The 23,883-nt window shown below is 36.0% G+C and overlaps 1 protein-coding gene across 1 annotated transcript in view; it reads right to left on the bottom strand.

Annotated features, from left to right (window-relative positions):
• RYR2 (ryanodine receptor 2) overlaps positions 1-23,883 on the bottom strand; it is a 380,434-nt gene that overhangs the window by 213,366 nt on the left and 143,185 nt on the right. Inside the window, exons 5-7 of the mRNA XM_030944688.1 lie at positions 11,957-12,031; positions 11,138-11,216; positions 10,236-10,348 (exon numbers count right to left, since the gene is read on the bottom strand). Of these exons, the coding sequence (XP_030800548.1) occupies positions 10,236-10,348; positions 11,138-11,216; positions 11,957-12,031 (267 nt within the window). The remainder of the gene's footprint in view (positions 1-10,235; positions 10,349-11,137; positions 11,217-11,956; positions 12,032-23,883) is intronic.

The following is a 23,883-nucleotide window of genomic DNA, read 5'->3' as shown; positions in this document are numbered from 1 at the left end:
AGAGCACTTCTTCTAACTGTGTGCTCCGTACATGTTAATTAACTTATTTTCACGCATAGTAGTATCAATTGAATAAGGGTTACATTTTCATAGAGAGGACACTGAACAAAAAATACATTGCTGACATCTCTCTTCAGAGTATTTGTACTTTTTTTCCATTTATTGGGTTCCAGTTCCAACTCTAATCCAGATGTCTCGAGATGAGTCACCAGTGAATTATTACTTTAAAAAATATAGTTCAAATGATACAACATATGACTTCCAAAGCAGAGTATATTCTGCAATTCCCTTCTTATCCTCACTTCCCTAGATTCCTTGCAGCATCCTTAAATTTACAATTGACAGCAGGGGTCCCACCATTTACAATTCCATAAACTATGGTGTTCTGGAACTCTCTGGAACCATTCATAGAAAACAGCAAAAGGAAGCTTTTGCCATGTAGAGAAAATGCATTGTTAAGGGATATCCAAGAATTCAGTTATGTCAAATGTATTGAAAAAATCACGAAATATTAGAGATGCCAGTATTTATCCTGGCATTGCCTAAGCTTTTACTGCTATACTCTAACTATCTCAATGTTGTTTTAAAGCAATCTGCTTTCTGTCGATAACTTACTGGAGTTTACCTGCTTGGTTTTGTACTTTCAGCACAATAAAGCTATCAAAATGAAACAAGTAACACAATGTCCAGGACGTGGACGTAACACTCATACTGGTGCTGAACAGCCTCCATATGTGTTACACAGATATTTGATAGCTGGCATATCAGTGCATCTGGCAGAAGTGGAAGGTTGCCACCGTTGATGAGGACCACATGCATAGCACGTCTTTGGGTATGCACGTCTTTGCAAAGCAGAAGTATGTTGGGTTCAGGAATCCTGCTGTCCGGTCTAATCTTCATATGGATCTTCCCCACTACAGGCAGGTTGTCTCACTCAAATAATATATTTTCTGCACTGGTCCAAATTCAAGCAAAGAGCTAGATTTGTCTTCCCTGCTGATAGACTGATAATCTCCTAAACCAGCATTTAACCCGCAATAGGATTTTCATCACTTTTCAGATTTAAATCATGGTATTTTATGAATATGGGTTAACACTACAGTCCACAGGCAGTTTAACTCAAGGATAAACTCCAAGACTTATCTCTCAGAATACTGCAGGTTTCCCAACTGAATTTAATGACATATTGTAAACTCTATACTGCTCTGCAGCAATGTAACATAATCTTAACTCTGTCCCTAGGTCTTCAAAAAGAACGCAGTGTTTTTAAGCTCACTGAAGAGCTTGGGAATCAGATGGTAATTTCCACAAGAACCCTCTAGCAATGATTGCTGCAGCATAGCTGCATTTACAAGAGCTCTGAATAACTAGAGCTTTTAAAATTTCAGTCTGCATGAAAGTTTCTCTTCTCCAAAACACGCACATGTGAAAAGACAAAAATATAAAGAATGGAAAACTTTTGCTTCAGGCTTTCTCTTGGCTAAGGTGTGCCAATATTGATAGTCCACCTAGCAATATTATCTGCAGTTTGATAACTCTGCCTTCTATCTCAAGCCATTTGAAATAGCAAGAATAGCTAAAAAAACCCCAAAACATTATTTACTGGTAGATTTTGAAAATTATGTATAAAGCATTGCATTTCTCAGAATGCTTAAGTACTGCACAACCACAGCATCAACCACACTCCTTCAGATTTCTTAGTACCAGCTGGTGCAGAGATAGATGGGAGCTATTTCCTTTCTGTACACAGACACTCTGGCAGCCCTTGATTCCTGACTTAAAATTACTACACTGATCCCAACAGAAAAGCAGTTTCAAACTATTTAGGCACCTGTCCTCAACTGACCCAAAAACCTCTGAGATGTTCCAAGTCTTGGACAGACACCATTCCCACAACAGCTGCACCAGAATGTACTCATATCTATAACTAAAAAACCAAAAAAGTAACAAAACAAAAGAAACTATACTCGTTTACATTTTTTTAAATTTTTTTCTTTTTATAATTAGGAAGGGGAAAAAAATTGCATCAAAAACCTGATGAATTAGCAAACTTCAGTAAAATTCAGAGGTTTAACTAAACACAGTCTCTAGAAACAAAAACACTTTTTAACTTCCTACTTATGACATGTCATTTCTATTAAAATTTATTACCTGGGTCATTTAAAAATTATTCTATTACAGAGAATTATATAGAAATAGCCAAAACAAATACAAATATTTATTCACAAGAAAGAAAGATATTGGACAGAACTAAAAGTAATAAGTGTATCTGTATGAAATTTTTATAGAATTAGGGGTTTGTGCTTATGTTTTATATTGGCAATATATGTCAATTGGCAATATATTCATTGACACATCTATAAATACTTTGAAAAAGTTTGAATAAAAATGGGTAAACTTACAATGCTGAACAAAAAATTAGTATCTAAATTTTGATTCAAAGTAGGCAAAGTCCAAGAAATTTCCAAAGGGTTTAAAGTACTAAAACAATCCTAGTTTCTTTACTTTTCTCCACAGTGCCTAAACAGCTGGCCTGCAAACCCAAAAGTAGAGGGAATTTTTTTCATCGATAAAGACAGAAAATTACAGCAATGTCCTAAACAATTCCAACTCCTTCACTCATCATAAATTTACCATCAGTAAAGGGAGAGTAGAAGCTAAAACTCACAGATACTTGGAAATTTACCATTACAATGAAAACCATCTACTCTGCTACCTCATAGCTGAGCATGAGTAAGTGCAGATGCATGGCAGGAAAAGCATAAGGGATCCATGGAGGGTTGAAGGAGGTAGTTTGCATTCCCCCTCTTCATAATAGCTTTCCTTCTGCCCTGGATCATGAAAAGCCTGAAGCACATCAGCTACTGTGCTTCCAAACAACAATCATTTTGCATGATTAGTCACAAGAGCTTTCATTAACAAAGCATTTATTTTACAGAAGCAAGCATTAAAAATTAGGAAATGTCAAACTAAGTACCCTATGGAAAAAGAATGGCATCTAGCGAAAATACCCCTTTACAGTCTCCAATGTCATGATATATGGTATTTTTTGCATACGTGCTGCCTCGTATATACAGGATAATGGAGCTCACTTTGTCAACAGCTGCTCAGTGCTTTGTTTTCCCCTCAATCTTCAATTTGCAGCCTCATGCTTTATTCAATATAGTCAATACTAAAAAGCTTTGAAAAGAGAACTATTAATTTCCACATAGGCTTTTCTATTGCACCAATTACAGTATTTCACAAAACACAACAAATATTAATGATTTCGTTTTCTCAAAACCCCAAAGAAGTAGTATTGTAGCCCATTTTCCATTGGGGAAGGGAGGTACAGATATTAAACTAAGCTGCAGGTGTCAATACTGAGCAACTCTGAGGTTTCAACCTCTAATAGAAGGAGGAGATGCAAGAGACACAACTCTAGTATGGAATATTCCAAGTAAGGGATGAGTAGTGACCACTTGAAAGTAAGCCTAGTATACAAGATCATCTACTCAGCAAATTCCACAGCACAGGCTGGTACAGAATCTAATTCTTCAGGAAAATAATTGTACCAATACTCCAAATGCAATTCCCAGCTTGAAATTTCATCTTCAAAGTTGCTTCATACCACAGCTCTCCTGCTACACAATCCTGACACATCCATTGAACTTTTATCATCACTAAAATAGCATTCCATAAAAAGCCAGCGTGACTGTATACTTAGGAGATGTCCTAAAAATATACCAGTACCAAAACTTCTGCATTTTTGAATGCCTGTGACTTTTTTTAAATTTAAGAAAATTATTTTTATGTTATCATTTATATGTAATTTTCCTAAATTGAAAAAAAAAGGTCAAAAATAAATTCCACCATTACAGTTCTCTACCTGTGGTTCACATCGGTAACTTGAAAACCCTTTTTCAGACATTTCCTACTTATACTACTATGAAAATAATGACAGGAATTGTCAGCATACCCCATGCAAGTGCTGTGCCTTAAAACGATGGGTTTCCTGGATAGTTGCTGGTAGCAGTTATCATCTAGCCTAATTGGTCCAGGCGTCTACCACTCTCTTTTCCTTTCCAAATCTTTACACTAGTCTCACTAGAAATTTGTGTGAGGATGGTGAAGCACAGGCACAGGTTGTCTGTAGAGGCTGGGGTTGCCCCATCGTTGGAAATGCTGAAGGCCAGGTTGGATGGGGCCGTGAGCAACCTGCTCTAGTGCAAGGTGAACCTGCCCACAGGAGGGAGGTTGGAACAGGACGATCTTCCAGGCTCTTTCCAACCCAAACATAGAATCTACAATTCTATGTCTCCCATTTAGCCAATACAGCTTCCTGACCTAATTACAGCCCACATTATCACCCAGAATTAGGACCTCCTCCTACTTCAAGAAGCTCTCCTTAGACTTACAAAGCCTAAGCAGGGTCTTTTAGCTTCTTTTTCTTGCTCAAGCTGTTCCTCACCACATCAGCCAGCACGAGACTTCTTTCCAGAATCTCACAAGAATCTCAATCTCTCTCTTAACCCTCAATACCCTTTTCATTTCTTGGCTTCTCTCTGGATCTTTGTCCAGCAGTTTTGTTCTCCCCAGAAAGCTCATTCCTCTGCAAATCTCTCTTGTCATCCTTCATTTCCATTCTCATTCCACTGGTTCTTCTCTCAATTCCCTCTGCCAAAACAATAGTTTTTCTATCCTTAATTTTGAGCACAACTTCAACCAGCGGGTGCCTACTCTTCCCTTGTCACCAGCTTCTTGTCCCAGACAATTTGGATAGTCCCTATCTACCTGCCTACCTTCAGTTGACAATCTTTTCAGCCACTCATCAAGTCCCACTCAGTTTCCCTCCTTCCCAATTCAGTCCCACTCCTGTCACTGATACATCACCTGCCTTTTGTTCCTTCTACTTTGTCACAGCTTCTTCCTCCACATATCTTAAATGACAGGAGATCACCAGCAGCACACACAACACTGAGTTCTCAGCTGTCAATACAGTTCCTGGCTTCATTCCTGCCTTGAGCAATCCATTTCAAGGAATATCTGCTCCCACCAGGGTTGGCACGTATGTAATTATTCACTGTAGAGGGAGTTTAAACAGTTCATTAACACACAGGAGGTGCTAGCTTATGTAAAATAGACGAAGTCATCAGACTTCTACCTACTCAAAGAAAATTCAAACACTCTTCCCTGGTCATGATCAAGCTCCAGTGTTTCAGGAGAACATTTCTTTACTAAGTTGAACCAGGGAGAGACTTGCTGCCTTTTTATTCATTTTCTTGGGTTTTTTGGTTTGGGGGGGTTTTTAGTTTGTTTGTTCGTTTTGGTTTTTGGGGTTTTTTTAATAAATTACCAAGTAGTACACAAGGAAATTACATCAATTTTCTTAATCATGTGGCTTTGTTTTCTTTCCTGTCTTTGAGGTCAATAACATCTGATTTCTTCTGGATGAAATAAAAAAATTATCTCAGGCTGATTATAAAGGAAAAAAAAACAGTAATAGACACTACTAATTCTAGTAAGTGACTTTTTACATCACATGTACTTGATTATAAGCAGTTGGAAGCAGGACTCCATAAGGCAGAGCAGCTTGACAACCTTAATTATTGGAAAGTCCTACCAGCCTCCACAATAACATTTCAAATCATTGTATAAAAACTCCATGGGAACTGCATTATGATCAGAGTAACAGAGCAGCTCAACACTACCTTGGTTCCACTAATTTCAGGTTTGCTCATGCAGATTAAAATTATGCTTCACAAAAATCTTTTTTATATTTTTTCAAGAAAGAGAAACGATGGAATTGTGAATTTACACAGAAGAGAGTAAAGTCCAATACTGAGTTTCATGCTTTGAGAAACAATGTGAAAGGGAAGAATAATTTTCTTTTTATGTTTCAAAAAACAAACCCTCACACACTGCTGTTTCCTGATACTACTGCACCAAGAAGCAATACAGATACTTAGAAGCTGCTCCAAGCATATGACGACAAGAGAAATAAATCTAGGAGCTGAAAATAAACAATTTATTTGATGCAAAAGGATAGAGAAGTGGTGCCTTTGCAATATTTAGGAACCTGTCCTCCTTTCCAGGAGTAATGGCATATATCAACTCCACCTTTAAAATAGTTCAATCTAATTTGGATGCTATTATTTTTGAAAGGGAGCTCTGCCATCAGTTCCTAATTAGTTTCTTGTTAGTTGTCAGTAGCCAAAAAAAAAAAAGTCATATCAATCAAATAAATGCCAAGGCTTGTTCACAGATGTGCATAATGCAGCTGCAGGTCAGCATGGCAGTCACTGAGACAGTAACTCAGTAACTACTTATAAACCACAGGGTATATACAACTGTTGTATTATACTGAAATCTGTGCACTGTAGATTCAAAGCTGGGGGGTTTCTCTGTTTCCTGATTTCTCAGCCAGAATAACACCAACCTGATGGATAACAATTTTCAGTTTTTTCTTCATTTATGCATATTGTATTTCAGCTTCATGTCTAAGGACTTTTTATTGAATTATGTTTAAAAGCTATTTAGAGACTTCATGAATTTGAAAGAAATTGCAACTAACTGAACTTCTAAGTTATTGAAAATTGGAAATATTGAAAGCAATCAGGATATGTAGTTAACAAGAGGCATAGGCAAAGCTCAGTGCTGAGGTAGATACTACTATGTACAAGTTGGGGAAACATGCTGGAAATATCACATCTGCTCTTTGTCAGGCTCTACTGCCTCAAGAAAGGAAACATAGCAACTCTGGCTTGAGCTTAAATGGTGGCAATATTTATAGCAGAACATCTTTTTGCTCTATGCTAACAGAGTTCAGCAGAGCCAAGTTCTCCCTCTGAAGTATTTGGCAATAGCGCAGCTCAGACATTATATAATGCCACAAGCACTTATGTAAGTGCTTCTCCTCAGAAATGCTACACAGCATAATAAGGATCCAAAATCCCATTGTCTAGGTAGATAACGAGAGTCAGAGAAAGTGAATGACTTGCCCTGGGACATTGCTGTGAGTCAAAATCCACCTCTCTGGACCTTTAGCTTATAATTTTAACACTGATCTTCCTATCAGTTTAGTACTTGGTTGGTGTAAATAGAAAGAAATCTCTTTGGGGAAAAAATAGAGCCAATTGTCCCAGAATAATTTATTTTGTGGAAAGAGGAGAAGGGGTACTACGACAAAGTCCTGATATTTTCCTAATACTTAAGAGTGTTGCCAACCAAATGAGGTCTAAACAAAAATCTACTGATTACACCGAGAACATAAAGTGTCAAAATCAATGTTAAATTAATTAAGCTAAAGCCAGACAACTGGAAGATGAACTTTGGAATCTGACATAGTTCTTCTCTCCTCTTGCATTATACAAATTCAACTAAGAGCTGACTGCATTTTGAAAAAGCCATGCCCTGTGAATGAACTCTTTTCATCTGTTATTTTTACACGCACGTCTTTGCCCCAGGATGCTTAACCTATTTGAATTCATTCAGAAAGAATTAGCAAATGACTTGAAAACAAAGAAATACTGCAATATACAAAGGTGACATCTCAGTCCTATTCCTAACAGCATATTTACATAAAACATTTGATGGAGAACTTACATTTTCCTAGTATTTTAATTGTAGAGTATGCAACATACATAAACCCAACCCTCAGCATCCTAATGGACATCATTTTCTGTCAAGGAATCCATATGAGGAATTCCACTCCCTTAGAAAAAGCACTTCTCAGCTGGATTCAACAGAGCTTATTTGGTCTCACTATTGAAGTAGATTCACAAAAATAACTTCCTATCTCTACAGTCCTAACTATTGTAAAGGATATCAGTTCCTACCTTCTTTTAAGAATTGTACAAAATAGCAGCTACAACACGACACTGCACTCAACATGTAAACAATGAATTGTGAATATTTTCAAACTTATATTCTTTTAAGTTATTTTGGAAACAGCCAAATGGATTAAGACAAACAGTTTAAGACAGAGAGAGAGTTTTCATGAAAAATATTGGTAACTCACTGATTATCCTTTATCGACTATTTCAATTTTCATAAAATCTTCACTGCTTTATTGACAGTGCTAATATAATTACTGATTAGGTAGCAAAGCCACAAATATTTTTATGATTGTGCAGCTACATAGTTTGCCAGCTCTTAATCTAATCTTGGAAAAATCTGATCATAAAAATGTGTGAGTGCATGTTAGAGCAAAATTAATTTGCTGAATCCTTGCTCCATCTTACTGTCAAACCAGAGCTATATAACTGAAATAGGCTTAATAACTACTCATTAAAATCTAGCTCAAAAACACTTTAAGACTGTAATGCAGTGTTATTTCTCTCTGCACTAAAATATTATTTATTTTTAGTATATTGATATTTTGCATGGAACACGCAGTACATGCATTAAATCTACATCTTAAGAAAAATCAGTCTCTGCAGACAGAACTGTGCCTCTTGCTGTATAAAAGTACATGTGACAGCCCTGAGAATCAACAGCTGAGGCACAAACCCTAAATAATAGGCTGAGCTGAATATTGCTAATTAGAGGCCAGGACGTGCCTACACAGAGACACAATCTGTACCAAAATTCAACTTCAGCAACTCAATTCAGTAATTCAAAGAAATACAATGTCTTTGAATAAAACCTTTCCATTAATTGGATTTCTCAAAAATTCAGTCCACAAGAAGTTGTTTTTTCACTATGTGTAGTTACAACTGTCATAAAAGTAACTATTTAAAATAATTTTTAAATGCAAAGATGACCAGAAAGTTTTCAAAATATCTAATTACGAAAAACTAATTAAATGAGCTATTGAGCTTCTAATTAGAAGTTACAATTATATTCTAACAATTGTATTCTTATTTTCCTGTGTGTTTCCAATGGAAGGGAAAATATTTTCAATTTTATACTTGACATCTTATCAAACTATTCACTTTCTTCTTAAATACTTTTTAAAAAAATTAAAAACTCATTTTAAAAAAGTGAATAATAGAGAATAGACTTTAATGTTATATGCACATCTCATAGAATCATAGAATACCCGGAGTTGGAAGGGACCCACAAGGATCATCGAGTCCAGCTTCCTGCCCTGCACAGCACCATTCCCAAGAATCACACCTGCACCCAAAAGTGATGTCCAAACTCTGTCAGGCTTGGTGCTGTGGCCATTTCTCCAAGGAGCCAGTTCCAGTGCCCAACCACCCTCTGATAAAGAACCCTTTTCTAATATCCCACCTAAACCTCCTCTGACTCAGCTTTAGGCCATTCCCATGGGTCCTGTCACCAGAGAGAAGAGATCAGTGCCTGCCCCTCCTCTTCCCCTCCTGGGGAAGCTGTAATTACAATGAGGTTGCCCCTCAGACTACCCCAGGCTGAACAGACCAAGTGACCTCAGCTGCTCCTCAAATGCCTTCCCCTTAAGGCCCTTCACCATCTTCAATGCCCTCCTAGATGTGAGACATATTTTTGACAAACTCAAAACACTTCCTCATTAAAGAATCTTTTTTTAAGTTGTTGGGCCAAATCACTGAGGCTGATTTTTCAGAAGCTTCCAGGAAAATTATTTTTTTCTTATTTTCATCTTCTTTTTGCCATAAAGAGTAGCTCAGGTGTTTGCAACACCAAGAATAAAAAAGAAACACATCTTGAAGTGTTGACTTGCTTCATTACAGAACAAATGGGAGATTCTTTTGTGAAGAAAAAAAGCTGTGTAAACCAGTGATAAGAAGCAGCTAGCACAATAACATGTAAAATATTTCAATTCTATTTAATCATTATTTCAATTATATTCCATTTGACATGTCAGTAGCTGTATATTTAACACTGTACATCATCTCAAAAAAATATGGACCTTCTAAGCCCACAAATCCGATGTACCTATGTTAGCCATCGCAAAATTTTGTACAAAGTTTTAATATATATGATAATGTTGTTAACCTATGAACACTCACATGGATTCTAAACATCTCAATCATGAAATTTGAAAATTATTAATTTTTTCTGTAATCACTTATTTTCATCTAAGCAAATTTTTAAACTCCTATTCCACTACTGAAATGAACAAAAATTAGATTAGCCACTTTCCAGATCTTCAGTAAGTTGTTTTGCAAAATATTATTTAAGAAAACAGTTTAAGAACCGAAAGTTTTACATTTAGGAGGTGGAAATGTATGCTAGATTTTACTGCAAAACTTTCATTAACTTTTTTTTTTCATGTAGAAGAACCACTGTACAGCTAATTTTATACAACTTACCAAATATCTTTCTGAAGAGACACTGACTAAAATCAGATCATCTCCAACGCGCACCTTTTCTCCTTCTGATCGTTGTTTGGATGCAGGATGTATGGTCCACCAGCAAGCCTCACCTAACGTCAAAATTGAGTAACAGCAAAGAATGAAACAAGAAAGAAAGAGCCCAATGTTACTGATGTTACTGTCACACTTGTTTCAGTCTTAAAAGTTCCAATCCAGTTTTCACTGGGCTAAACCCAGTGTCTATGTGTTTTCCATAACTAGTATCATTCCTGCATCACCTTGTTGGAAACTCAGCTCTAAATAATACACATAAGCAAAAGAGTAACTGGAACAGTCACTCTGAAACAGTGACTCCAGAGTTGAATAAGGTGATGGTTCTCTGTGTTCTCTAGGCAACTTGGTCCAGTCACTTTTGCTAAACAATTCCCTGTCACTGTCATTAGAGATTCTGGAAAAGACATTGAAGAATAGTCTACTGAGAATTTGGACAAAGAAATAGAGCAACATGTAACTAAGGGCAATGAAAATAAGTATTTACATACCACTTAAAATAATATTTGAAAGATCACATTAATCCAAACTCAAATATGTTCTTCAATTTTTACTGACTGTTAGTGCTTCTAATCCCCCAGTAATTGAACATGTGCAAATACTGAAGTCACAAATTCTGTTTCCATGATAAATCTTGTTTTCAGATCGGCTTCTTTAACTAAAACCATGCTGTTCAGAAAAGATCTCATCTGTGAACTGTTAAATTGTTGCAGCTGTTATTTTTACCACTCCTATCTAAAGCAAAGCTTTAAAAAATCAAGCAAATAATCTAACTAAGCAATTCTTAAGACTTTTATTTTTAGACTGACAGCATTCTTCATTATATAGTCTCTTAAACTAGTGGTTACCTGTTGTGTCCTCTTGCAATCCTACATCAAACGCCAGCTTATCCATTGATGATCGAGATGTAGAGAGACAGCATAGGTACTACCAAAAGAAAAAATCATACATTACTTGCTCTGCTCACTTCTAATAATATAAAAAGACATCAACTACTAACACATGATTAAATATTCTTAGATTATCCCCATTAGTTATTACCAAGAACATGTATGCCTGATAAGCTGAAGTGCACTCAACAAGTCTTGACAAAAATATGTGCTCTAAAATAACCTCTCAGTCTACCCAGGTTATCTTTTCACTGAGATGGGAATACTAAGAGTGGAAAAAATGTAGTTGCCTCAGATTTCAGTTCCATGAAGCCTCACTTTTAGGTTAGGAGTTTGGAACCTGTATAATTCATCAGAAAATTTCCAACTAAGACTTCTGTCCAAAATACATGTAAGAAGAAATCTCCTTTTCCACTCAGTCTCTAACATGCTCAGATTGACAGCAAGGTGCCAGCTGTAGATTCAGTCACAGCTTATGCAATATGGAAAATCCAAGAGGAAAGAAATGAAAAGTCACCAACTCAGACTGACAAACAGGGGATTCAGCACTATGGGAGCCAGACTCAGTTTTGGCACTTAGCCAGATACAACCAGCTTGGTTTTGTATTTCTAAGCACCTACCCTTCATAAAGGTTTCTAGGAACCACAGTAAAATGCCTCTGATGTGAGTAATTCTCCAGATCAATAAATGGCAATATTCTGGGCACTTTCAAACATAACTTTCATACAAAAAAAGAAATCACTGCTGGTCCCAAATGATGTAACACAGTTACCTACCATGCCACTGTAGGAATGGCGCAGCAAGATTGCATGCCCGTAGAGCAGTGTTCGATGTCCACCACCTTGTGCAGACTGAAAGGCAAAGAGAAATGATATACTGGTATATTTTAATAAAATGCAGTCTTTTGAGAAAGAAAGAAGGAAAGATGAAAGAACACTGTGTACTTTGAGCCATGACTTGTTTGGTAAAAATATTTTCTAGAATCTTGAATTCTTTTTCTTGTGCTGAAAGGAGTTCAGCTTAGAGGCTGAACTGCCTCTAAGAGCAGCTTTGACATGTGTCATGCTACCCTCTACAAACTCACCTATTATTAAATGTCTTCATATACACCCATTTTTCCTACAAATTATATTCTTCCAAGACAGATGGTATGCAGAGGGAGATTTTTGAATATTCTCCTTATTTTACCAATAAGACCATTACCAGAGTAATGTGGTCTTCAACCACATTGAAGACCATCAACCTGCAAATTGCTTTGTCCCACACTGCTTTAATACTATCAGAGAGAATTCTTTATCTGCTAGGATTGGTAAATGTTAAAAGACATCCAAGCTGACTCAACAGTATTTGGGGGTTTTGAAAATTCAGAATCACATCCAAGTAATTCTTCCTCTTGAGAAATAGCATAAATCTTGAGTAAAAGAAAATTAAACTGATAAAATTCACTTTTATTCCAAGAAACTACAACCATTTCCCCCAATATTTTTACTACAGTTTCTATTTATCAATAATCAGTTTAATCACTCATGAAAGAATAAATAAATCTTGTTAAGGCATGAGTAAGCCTTCAATTTCTTCTGAAGATTTATGTATTCCTTATGCTCAAATGCAGATGACTAGCACTGGGCAGGAGCAGAGACTGTCTGACAAGACACTCTCAAGAGCATAAGTTCATACTTCTCTGACAGAACAACTCATGTAACATTTGCACAGCACGCTCTCCAAGAAGCAGTGATAAGTAAATATTTTATGAGTCTATAAATGTGACAACTCCATAAGCAGCATTACTCTTTCATATAGGAATCCTATATTTAATTTAAAGGAGTTTAATTTCTTATTATGGTATTTATACCCTTTCTTTTACCATAGAATACTGATCTGTTTGACTGGAACATCGGATTCATTGCAAAATAAATTTTAAAAAATCATACTATCTTACATCTCTGGCAGCTACATTTCAGTGCTGAAGATCAATTTAACTGAATGGCTATGATAACACACAATTCTTTCCCTTCCATGTTTATTTCTTGCCCTCCTTTATCTTTTATGCATTAGCATTTATCGAACTTTGAATTACTTGGTCAAGGGAAAAAAAAAAACAAAAGGGGTAGGTGGTGAAGCACCAAGCACTAACTACCATTAGCACCACCACTTTTTCCAGAGGCACAAGGAAAGAACAAGGCATTTGATAATACCAGGCCCATTGTGCCAAAGATGAGCACTGAATGTCTGCTACTCATCACACTGGGGAAGAGAGAAAAAAACTGCTGTAAACACACTGCCCTACCAGAACTTCAGATTTACCTGCAAACTTTATTAACAGCACACATAGGTACCCAACTAACAAAGTCAGTAATACAAACAAAATGTCAAAATTTCACCAGTATCTTTATCAAAAGTATTCTATTTTATTATCCCATAAATTTGATAACTAACATAAAGATTTGATTGCCTGTTGCACAAAAGCTGAGAACAGCATAACCCACAAAATCACAGCAATATTAGCTTGCCCTTACTTTGGCTATATTGATTTGTCTGTCTAGCACCTATTTTGTTAAATTCTCACTTGTAGCTGAACAGAAGAAAGGTAGGTTCTAAAAAATACAATCACTATTGTGAAAAATGGAGGATTTTCCAATCCTCTTTTTTCCAAGAGGATTAAACAATTCTTTTTAATTAATGTTACTTTGTCCATTAGAAAAATGCACCCAAGTCTGCAGTTTGTTTCTTAAATGTAAAAAACAGTTACAGCATTTTCCACTTAAGGGTTTCTGGGAGGCAATCATAATCAAACCATTCTTTTGGAGACAAAGGGAAAAGATGAAACAGAAAAATACAGAAAAGGATAGAAAGCAAGGGTGGCTCTATGAAACTGCCTTCCATTTTGGAGCTTGTCTTCCAGGACGTGTACATACCTGTAAGTTCATTTCCTATTTTAACAGCTCATTTCATAACTACATACTCAGCATTTATCTTCATGCCAGAAACTGCACAGCAAGTAGCTGTTGGATCGTGATTGCCTACTGAAATACTCTTTGATTTGTAAAATGATCCGTTCCATTTCCAGCATAAAACTTTTAAATTTCCACATTAAAAAAAAATAAAATTAACAACTGGACTTCTCTGGCAAAGATGCAACATTCAAAATGATATCTGACACTAAAGTTTTACCACATTTATTGCAATATTGCAATAATAACACTTCAGAAGACCCTGCAAGTAAGAATACTTGGAAGCCACAATGCTGACTAATTCTATCCATAATGCCCACAGATTTTTGCACAGATGTATGAATGGCATTATAATGCAAGGCAGTTGCTAACAACCACATTATTTATCATGAGTCTTATTTTCTTTATGTTTAAAATTTCCAATTTTCAGAGTAATTTCCAAGTTGAACAATACATTCATAGTTATTCCTTGAATAAAACCAAGCTGAACAAAAATACATTTGTTTTCAAAGAATAACTTATCCACTGAAGTACTACAAGCTATGCTATTCAGGAGTGTCAATTATATTAACACAAAAGTCTTCACATTTTATTCCCCAAGAATGTGGGGTATACAAAAATACTTAAAAGTTTTCAGAACTGGCAAATACTAAAGATAATTTCAGATTGAAAGTATATGGGACTGACAAATTCACACTGCTTGTGGAAACTTCATGTAAACTGCCCATCTCTAATGCAATATTTTTGCAGCTGGAATACAAGATTAATTTGGAGTCATCTCATTACCCAAAAGTCATTTCTAAAGAAAAGGCAATTTAGAACAGAACAACAAGAATTAGAGCTGAATAAATTAGCATTCAAAAAAACATAAACAGCTTTCAAATTCAATACATTGGAAGACCAGGCGATGACAGATTATTAGGATCTGAGCTCTTTAATTTGATGAAAAGAGTGTTATCATAAACCAAAATCAAAAATATTAAGCGAAAATTTGGAAATATATTTTCCATATATATTTCCGTATTTCCATATATTTCCGTTTTCTTAATAGAAAGACGATTAAAATGCCAAAAAGCACTCAAAACCTACAACCTAAAAGCTATGTAGTAAAATGTGGAAATATAGAACAAAAAAAAAGATCAATTTTAACACAAATACCAACCCAATACGGAGTAAGATATGTTATACCTGATTCAACCACCCCTTTGTAGCAGTACAACTTTGCACATACATGACTGTCACAGGCATGTAATCAATCACCCCACAGACCAAAAGACTCACACAACAGCACCTGCACTGCTGTGGTGGCTGCGCTGCTGCACTCCTGGACACACATGAGAAGCTGCAGGAAATTAATCATGATCACATAAATACATGTTTTAAAACCATTTGTGCTTTTGGGAACCTCACTATGAGACCTTTTATAGGATGGTGAATAATCTTGTGGCACCCATGATTCTGAGTCAGCCATTGCCCTTCCATTCTTTTTATACTAACAGACTTATTTCTGCTAGACAAAAACATCCCTTAGACCAGCGAGAACCCTACTGCAAGCAGATGCTGATTTTTTTTTAGCGGAATTTTCTTCACAGGTCTGTACAATCTTCAAATGTGTGAGAAAAGAGGAAAAAGCTCTGATCTTCAGGGAGGTACCAGAGAGAGAACAATGTGAAAGCATTTAGAAGTTTTTAAACAAGAAAGTTATTTCAGTGTTTTGTATCTGTAAAGAAAAAGCTTCTGTAATGTTATTATTCAGAAATAAAATGCTTAAGAAAGCCTGACAGCAGTTGCATTTAACACATGACTATTCAAACAAGTCTAGTCACCCACAAAAGCAATTTAAAAATACTGAATGTGTCACACAGGAATTGATTCACACTCTAGAAACATTCATACAAAATAACATAGCAAGTTTTTTTAAGAAGAATGTAAAGGCTTTTCCTGCTTCGTTCCATGGTAGGTCCATATTACTAGAATGGAGTTACTGACGTGCTATATGGAAAATGACAGTACAAAGACTAAAGTGTAAGGAAAAATAGCTTTGATAGACTTCAAAAATAATTTTTAAAAAATCAAATGAAACTATGAACTACGTCAGTAAATCCTTCAAAACTGCAGTCCATACAACTTACAGTTACGGTATAGCATGACTTAACCACAATCAGTTGTACAGCCTTGTATTTCCTCTGTGCCCCAGATCCAGCCCTAACAGTCTAGATGGAACTTATGACCAATCAATATTGCTTTTAATGGGTTTCTAAAAAAATACTACACAACTGCTTTCATGGCACTGAATATGGTAAAGTGGTGGTACAATAAAAGAAGCAAGATGAGCCCCATTTTTCTTCGCAAGTGTTTTTCAAGGCAACTACTGTAAGACACCATTAGAAGTTTCAAATATGACTATTAGTGGTTGTTTCATATGTACATTGGAATAAAACTAATGTCCTTTAAAGGTCTGACTACTCACACTTTATTAAAATGGAACACATTGGCATTGGCCATCTTGAACTTAGATGCTGGAGACAACAGCATGTTAAACATACGACACGAATACTTCCATAAAAACAATTGCACTTATGAATACAAAAGGCATCATGCTCGCCATCCCAAGGGTGTTCCAAGTTACATGAAGTTCAGGAGCTTATACTGTTAGAAAACGACAAAGTTATTATGAAAATACTTCTATTTCTAAATCTAGAAACTTAGACTAAATGCATAACCAGAAGTATAGAATTAAATACAGAATAACCTACAGTTACCTGTTTTGAACCCTTTTAAATGTAAACCTACCACAAGTACAGAAATAAACCAAGCAGGATATTGCACCCATCACTGATGGAAATGCTAAAAAATTATATTTACCTAAAAAGGAAATGTTCTTCCAGTGACAAAATGTTTTCCAAGCCCCTTCCCCAGGACCAGCATTGCAGCTGTGGGTTTTTTTTCATTCAAGAGAATTTATTACATTCTGAAATTCAGGGTTTGATCCATTAGAAAGAAATCAAATAGGTTTGAAACCCGGGTCTGACCACATTTACTGGCATGAAAAAAGCAACTACCATGTATTCTGAGCAAAAGTGTATTTAGGCCCTGGTGTCCCCAGTCTGAAACAACCTGTGTCAAGATCAGAGATGTAAGGCTGTTGACACCAATGCCTTTATCAAGATGCTGAAGAAAGCTTTTAAAACCAGCAGGCTAATATAAGTATTTATTGTGAGCTAGTTACTGGGGAAAAAAAAAACCAAAACCACAAAAAAAAAAAAACAGTGACTGCACAAGAAACGTGTTTTGTTTATAGAAAATTCTTTGCAACTTCCTTCATTTAAGCAAATTAAAGCTTTCTATTTAAGCAACCTGCAAGACAAAACAAAAATTATTGAAAGGATGTGGAATACATGTAAATCTTGAAAATTTTGAATCCTTACTTAGAAGAAGGAAAACCCCAGATGGCAGAATTAGTCATGAAGTGAAAGGAATCAGGAAATGAATAAAGGGACCTGGGAGGAACAGGAGGGAACAATGTCCCACAGTTTAAAACCATCCCACCATGATTCTATACATAAATATTTGCACAACACTACAATCATTTCTGTAGAGGAGATGATTCTCAAAATATTTCCATAGCAATGTAATATCTATTCACCTATTGATTTCATTATTAATGTGCAATTTCTCAATTTGTTGTAGACCAATGTTGATGGAGGCCAGTATTTATCTAAAATCAGCAATGATGCAGTGCTACAAGCTGCCTAGGAGGCCACAACAGGTAAGTGTTCAACAAGACCTCTTGCTCCCCACAAGTACATACTGTCGAAACTCTGTCACTCTGAACACAGCTTCAGATGACTAATGAGAGCTTCTTTCTGATACCAAGCAACAGCCAGCTGGAAAACACAGGAAGGCTTGTTCTCTTAATACCACTATGATCAATTACATGGAAAGCTGGAAATGAAAAGCTAAAAAAAAAATTTTTATATGGTGGGTTGACTTTGGCTAGATGCCAGGTGCCCCCTAAGCTGCTTTATCACCTCCTCATCTCAGCTGGACAAGGGAGAAAAAGTAAGATGGCAAACAGGAGAGATAAAGCAGTTTACTAAAGCAGAAGTGAGAGGTCATGCATGCATACAAGTAAAGGAAAAAACCAAAAATATTTTATTTGCCACTCCACGTCATCAGGAAATGTCTGGTCACTTCCTCAGAAGCAGGGCTTCAGCATGCTTCATGGTTGCTCCAGAAGGCACATGCTGGAAACAACAAATGCCTCCACTTTCTCCTTTTCATAGCTTTTATAAATGAGCTGGCATCATATGGCATGGAATATCCCTTTGGTAAATTTAAGTCTAGTGTCCTAGGTGTGTCCTATCCCAAGATCTTTCTGACATCAGCCCACAGATGAGAGGTGGAATGTTGGAGAGACAGTGCTGATGCTGTTCCAGTGCTGCTCAGCATTAGCCAAAACACTGGTGTGTTATTGACACCAATGCAAAGCACAGCACAGCACAGCACTGTGAGGGCTGCTGGGGGAAAAACAAACTCCATCTCAGCCAGACCTAATACACTTGATGACAAAACACTCAAACTAATGTCACTGAAGGCAACTAAATAGCCAGCAGATAGAAAAAAGGCCCTTTTAGTGCGTAATTCAGCCCACCTAAAATCTGAGCATTCTGCTTGTGGTTACATAGAGAGCTGAGGATATCCATGGCTCTAAGTCTGGCATTTCAGTTTTGCCAGACGAGTGCCAAGCAGAGTCCAGAAAACCCAAGCAGTGGTGAAAACAGAGTGTGTGGAAACAGGCTGAATCACTGCAGAACTTGTGAAGTAACCCTGGAACAGAGCTAGAAGGCTTGCAAGACAAGATTAGTCAGGCAAAACTAAACAACTGATGTTTAGAATTCTAACACTGGGAAACTAAATCTCTAGCAACATCAGAGAACGTGAAAATGCTGCAAGCAGTAAAGACCACAAAGCTACAGAGACTAAGCCAAGAATTTTTACATCTTCTTCTTGCTCATAGAAGTATACATTTTTATTTTAAAATCTTGGTACAAAACAGACAGAATTTCCTTTCCAAAGTTACAGCATCCAGGCCCAGAACCCTTGAATTCTTCTATGGAAGAAAACAACAATCCTAACCCTTTTGCAATCACTGTGCTCTTGGGTTGCCATTTCCAGTAGTTGGCACCAAACAACTAGAATTTAGTTGCTTAAAATTTAAAGATACAAAGTAAATCAGTTCACTGACATGAGGCATTGAGCTAATATTCCCTCACTCTGCTCCTATCACATAAGAGCAATATCAAAGGGTGAATTCAAAGAGTCTAAAACTCCTTTCTTTGTCTCACTGTAGCCTACACACCACATTACATGAGAACAAACAGGAAGTTAAACCTCTCAAGACATTATATATGCTATACATATTCATGTCTTTATACTTTAAACCACTATAGACTTTCTGTGAAATTCACTATCAAACACCAAATGCTGCAAAAATTCAGCCATAGAGATTGGTATGATTGATGACTGCTGATACCTACTCCCAGATAATGATGGCCACTGTGACAAGAAAAAAAAAGCAAGAAAAAAAGCAAGAAAAAAGCAACAAAACAAATATCTTTTATTAACTTGATCAGCAGTTACCTCTGATTTTGTGGCAGGCCAAAAAACCAAAAAAAATAGAAAAAAGACTTCAGCTAAACTATAGGTTTCCTAAAAATGGCTTGAATTTAAAGCTGCATCACAACATGTAATTTTGTTCTATATAAATATCACATAAAAATCTGAATTTGAATAAATCAGCTGGCTGAAAAAACCCCATAAGCATGTCTGATTCACAGAACACAGAAATATCTTACTATCTACATTAAAAAGATTGGAATAATTAGAAATTATGACAAATACTTGTTCCAGCACCATGCTAAATGATCCCAATTTTGCTAATATTGACCTGTTGGAAGGCAGAATTAGAAACACTTCAAATATACTTCATTATTAATATTTTTGACACTACATTTATGTTATCACTTTCCTAGCAATGGGAAACATCACAACAATGAATAGCAGACATGACAGTAAAAATTAATCAAAAGTAAATAATATTTATTGTCTGCTTCTAGATTTATATGTAAAACAAAGATTTATATTTATGGGTGAGGCAACACTTCCATTACAAATGCCTACTTTCAAGCACTTCCAGTGTTTTGGAAAAGAAATCACCCAGGAAGATAAAATCTATCGATTTCTCCTTTAGCCTAGTGAGGATTTCTCTTCCCCTATTCTCCTCCTCCTTATCTGCATAGAACATAGAAGAAATAATAAAAATCTTCCTGGTTATTTTAGAGCTAAATAAGCGGAGGAGGGAGGCATTTTTCACAGGTTAAGGATCGTGACTAAGCTTTTTCTGTTGTTGAACAGTACAAGGAATGTGAATCATCCTTGTCACTCAAAGAAGAAACTCACAAATAAAGAATAAGACAGCTGAGTGGGAAGAAAAGATGGATCAGCAGAGGAATCATGCTAAGAAAACTCCTCTGACATCATTAAATCCAGCCCTTAAAATAGAACTGCTTATTTAGCTGAGAATTGCTCACTTTTGGAGAGTGACAGGGAAGCAAGACCATACCATAGAAAAGTAAACTCTTAGGGGATGAAAATCAGTAAAGAAATCAGTTTAGATGTTGAATTCGGAATAGACTGGTAATTAAAGTAGAAAATGGATAAGCAACACATTTTGGAGAAAACTGCAGGAAATTGTTTAATGTCAATTACTCAAAATGCTTGGGGGTTCAAGTGCTTTGTCATATATTTAATGAGACACAAAAAAAAAAAAAAAAGACAAAAAGCAGCCCCAAGAAACAGAGCTCCAGCAAATTCCAGTTGCCAGTGACACCCCATCTCAAAAATGGGCATCCAAATGGGCATGCCAAATGCCCAACCACCCCACAGGTGAGACACAAAACCATCCGAACAGCATTCTTGTGACAGAAGAAACAATGTGCTGTCCCTGCTTTCCAAAATGTTTTACTATAACTTCTGTTATTTATTCATTGTGTCAAGATTTTGTATTTACCATGTAATGCTACACTCTCACTGAAAGGATTAGTATGAAGTGAAAATTAGAGAAAGCAGACAAAAGTCCTTTCCCTGCAGTCTGCCTTCAGTCCTTCACAATCATAACCCCAAAACAAACTAGAGTCACCATGGTTTCGAAATTCAATTTTTTTTTTAATTCAGTATGTTTAAAGAATTTTTTTAAATTCAGTATGTTCAAGAAGGTGAGTTTGATGCTGTTGTTAAAACTTAATAAATAGAATTAATTAAATTGTAGGAACACATAGGAAGTATAATACCAAATGTTTAACTTCCTTACCTTCATCATAAATTTCTGTAGATCCATGAGAAGGGGGAAAAAAAGAGAAAATGTGAACTGAACATTTGCTTTCAGGTGCATAAAAATGGGATTTGTTTCCCCTGAAAAAGTGAGTGGGATACACTAACTAGAAACCACATTTAAAAGGAACATTTATCATTGCAATTAACATAATTATAGCTCGTGCTAGAAAGCAAAACAGCTACTCTGAACAAGACTTTATCCTTTTTTTGTTGTTGCAATAGTTTACTCAGATTTTTCTTAACTTGAAATAATATAGCACATGAGACTCCTATTGCTTAAAGATTAAACACAGTACAGGTAAAATAGGAGCCATGCCTGATCATCTTAAACAAGTTGTTCTGATGAGTTTCTAACAAGTACAATGTGAGTGGTTAAATCCTGCACTCAAAGTGCACTGATGAAGAGCAACACCATTATTGTAGTAACATATTGTATGCAAATGCAAAATAAATTAAGAAAATTTAAATATTAGGAAGACTTCATGCATTGGTTTAAAAAAATTAAGTGCCACATGGCTGATGCTAGAACATTCTGGAAATTTTTAGGTAAATTTTCATGAAGGTTGCTTAAGAATAAAAGGAGAGTGATGTGTTACATGCAGTGATTTTCTTTTCTTGGTCAGAGATTTATGGCCACCTTTCCCCTTTTGACCTCATCAGTTAATGTTCTGATATCACAAAAGTTGAAACTGAGGACTGAAGTTTGTCTCTATCCCAAATGAAAAGATATTCTAGCTGGAGAGCTTCCAAGCAAGGCTGGCTGCTTTCATTTCGTATGTGCTTTTATAAAGAGAAGTATCTGTTCTCAAAGATGTACAAGATGTTCTAGCTAAAAGAAAAAATAAACCTATAATCTAATAATCTTAAAATGTTCAAAGACTTCTCTCTTTCTCTTCTTTTAGGGCTATTTAGTTGTTATCAGTATAGCTTTGCAGTTGTCACAGAAATTTTGCTGCTTTTACTGGGTGGTTCCAGAAACTAACCAGGAATCTTCCTGAGCTTTCTACAGTGGGATGTGTGTAAATTCATTACTACATAAACAATTTATGTAGATGATTAATTCACATTAATACTTTCCTATTTGTGAAAGTCTGTATTTGTCAATAGAGACTTTCAGTTGTCAACATGCTGTCAGTTTATCAAGGACATCAGATCCATCAAAAGACCTCAGTTTCTTCCAGCTGCCATTCATATATAAAATTTTATTCTGTGAATTACATGACCCTTTTTTTTATCACATTACAAGTAAAATAAACAACAGTCCTGTAAAATCAGTAAAAACAGTAAAATCTTCTGGTGCTCTTTTTGATAATTTATTTAAATGCTTGATTGTAATCTTTTAACTACCTTCAAATTAAAGTGAATAATTTGTATCTTCTATTGATTACTAAAATGATACAGCAGCTTCTTGCGCTGAATTTTTTGAAGGACCAGATATAACAATTCATTCTCTTTAGTTGATGTATTAAATGAACTATAGCAAATGCAAGAGAAGCAATTGTCATCTATTTGGGTCAGTCATATCATGTGCTTTAGAGCTACTTTGGTTCCTTTCTAATTTTTAAGATAATTTACAGATGATTCTTAGAGCTAGAATGTGCTATGAATAAGCCCCTCAAGAAACAACTGAAAGACAACAGTGGGTAAGGGAAGTTTGAACACGTATCTATCTATGTATTTGTCTGTCTATCTATCGCTTTAAAAAAACACCATAATCTGAATTGTTATGGTAAATGCTTAAACATAAGTAACGCCCACAAATGCAAAGCAAATGCCCAGTGAAAGTTCAGGCCAAGCCTGAGAAGTTGCATATCATGACCTGTGAGGGCCACAGCTGCAAACAAATGGCCAGCACAGAGGGTTCTGAACGCTCCTGTCATGCTCCCATCATACTGTTCTGCAAGAACATTCTTCAAGGTTTTTAGATCAAATCTCTTCCTAGCTAAATGAGAACACTTACTTTGAAAAGCATTACCTCTCATCTTGAGAAGAAAAAAAAAAGGAGAGAAAGAAAAAAAAACAGCAGAAATTATGTACTTCATGTATGCAACAAGCTGTTACACAAGAAATGTTTTCAACTCACTCTCTCCAGAGGGCAGAACTTCCTGCTCCTTAACACTTGTTCTCTTTATCTCAGGACAATTGTGCACGTAAGTTTCTGGACTAACATTAGCAATTCAGAATGCATATATGAAAATTAAACAGATAGAACACACATATAATTTCAAATATCTAAAGTCATTCTAACTTCCTGTCCTGGTTTTGTCTGGGACTGAGTAAATTTTCTTCCTAGTGGCTGGCACAGTGCTGTGTTTTGAATTTAGGATGAGAACAGTGTCAGTAACACACATATTCTA

The sequence above is a fragment of the Camarhynchus parvulus genome, chromosome 3, assembly GCF_901933205.1.
Source record: "Camarhynchus parvulus chromosome 3, STF_HiC, whole genome shotgun sequence".
NCBI lineage: Eukaryota > Metazoa > Chordata > Aves > Passeriformes > Thraupidae > Camarhynchus > Camarhynchus parvulus.
This window is presented reverse-complemented; position numbering and strand designations above follow the sequence as displayed.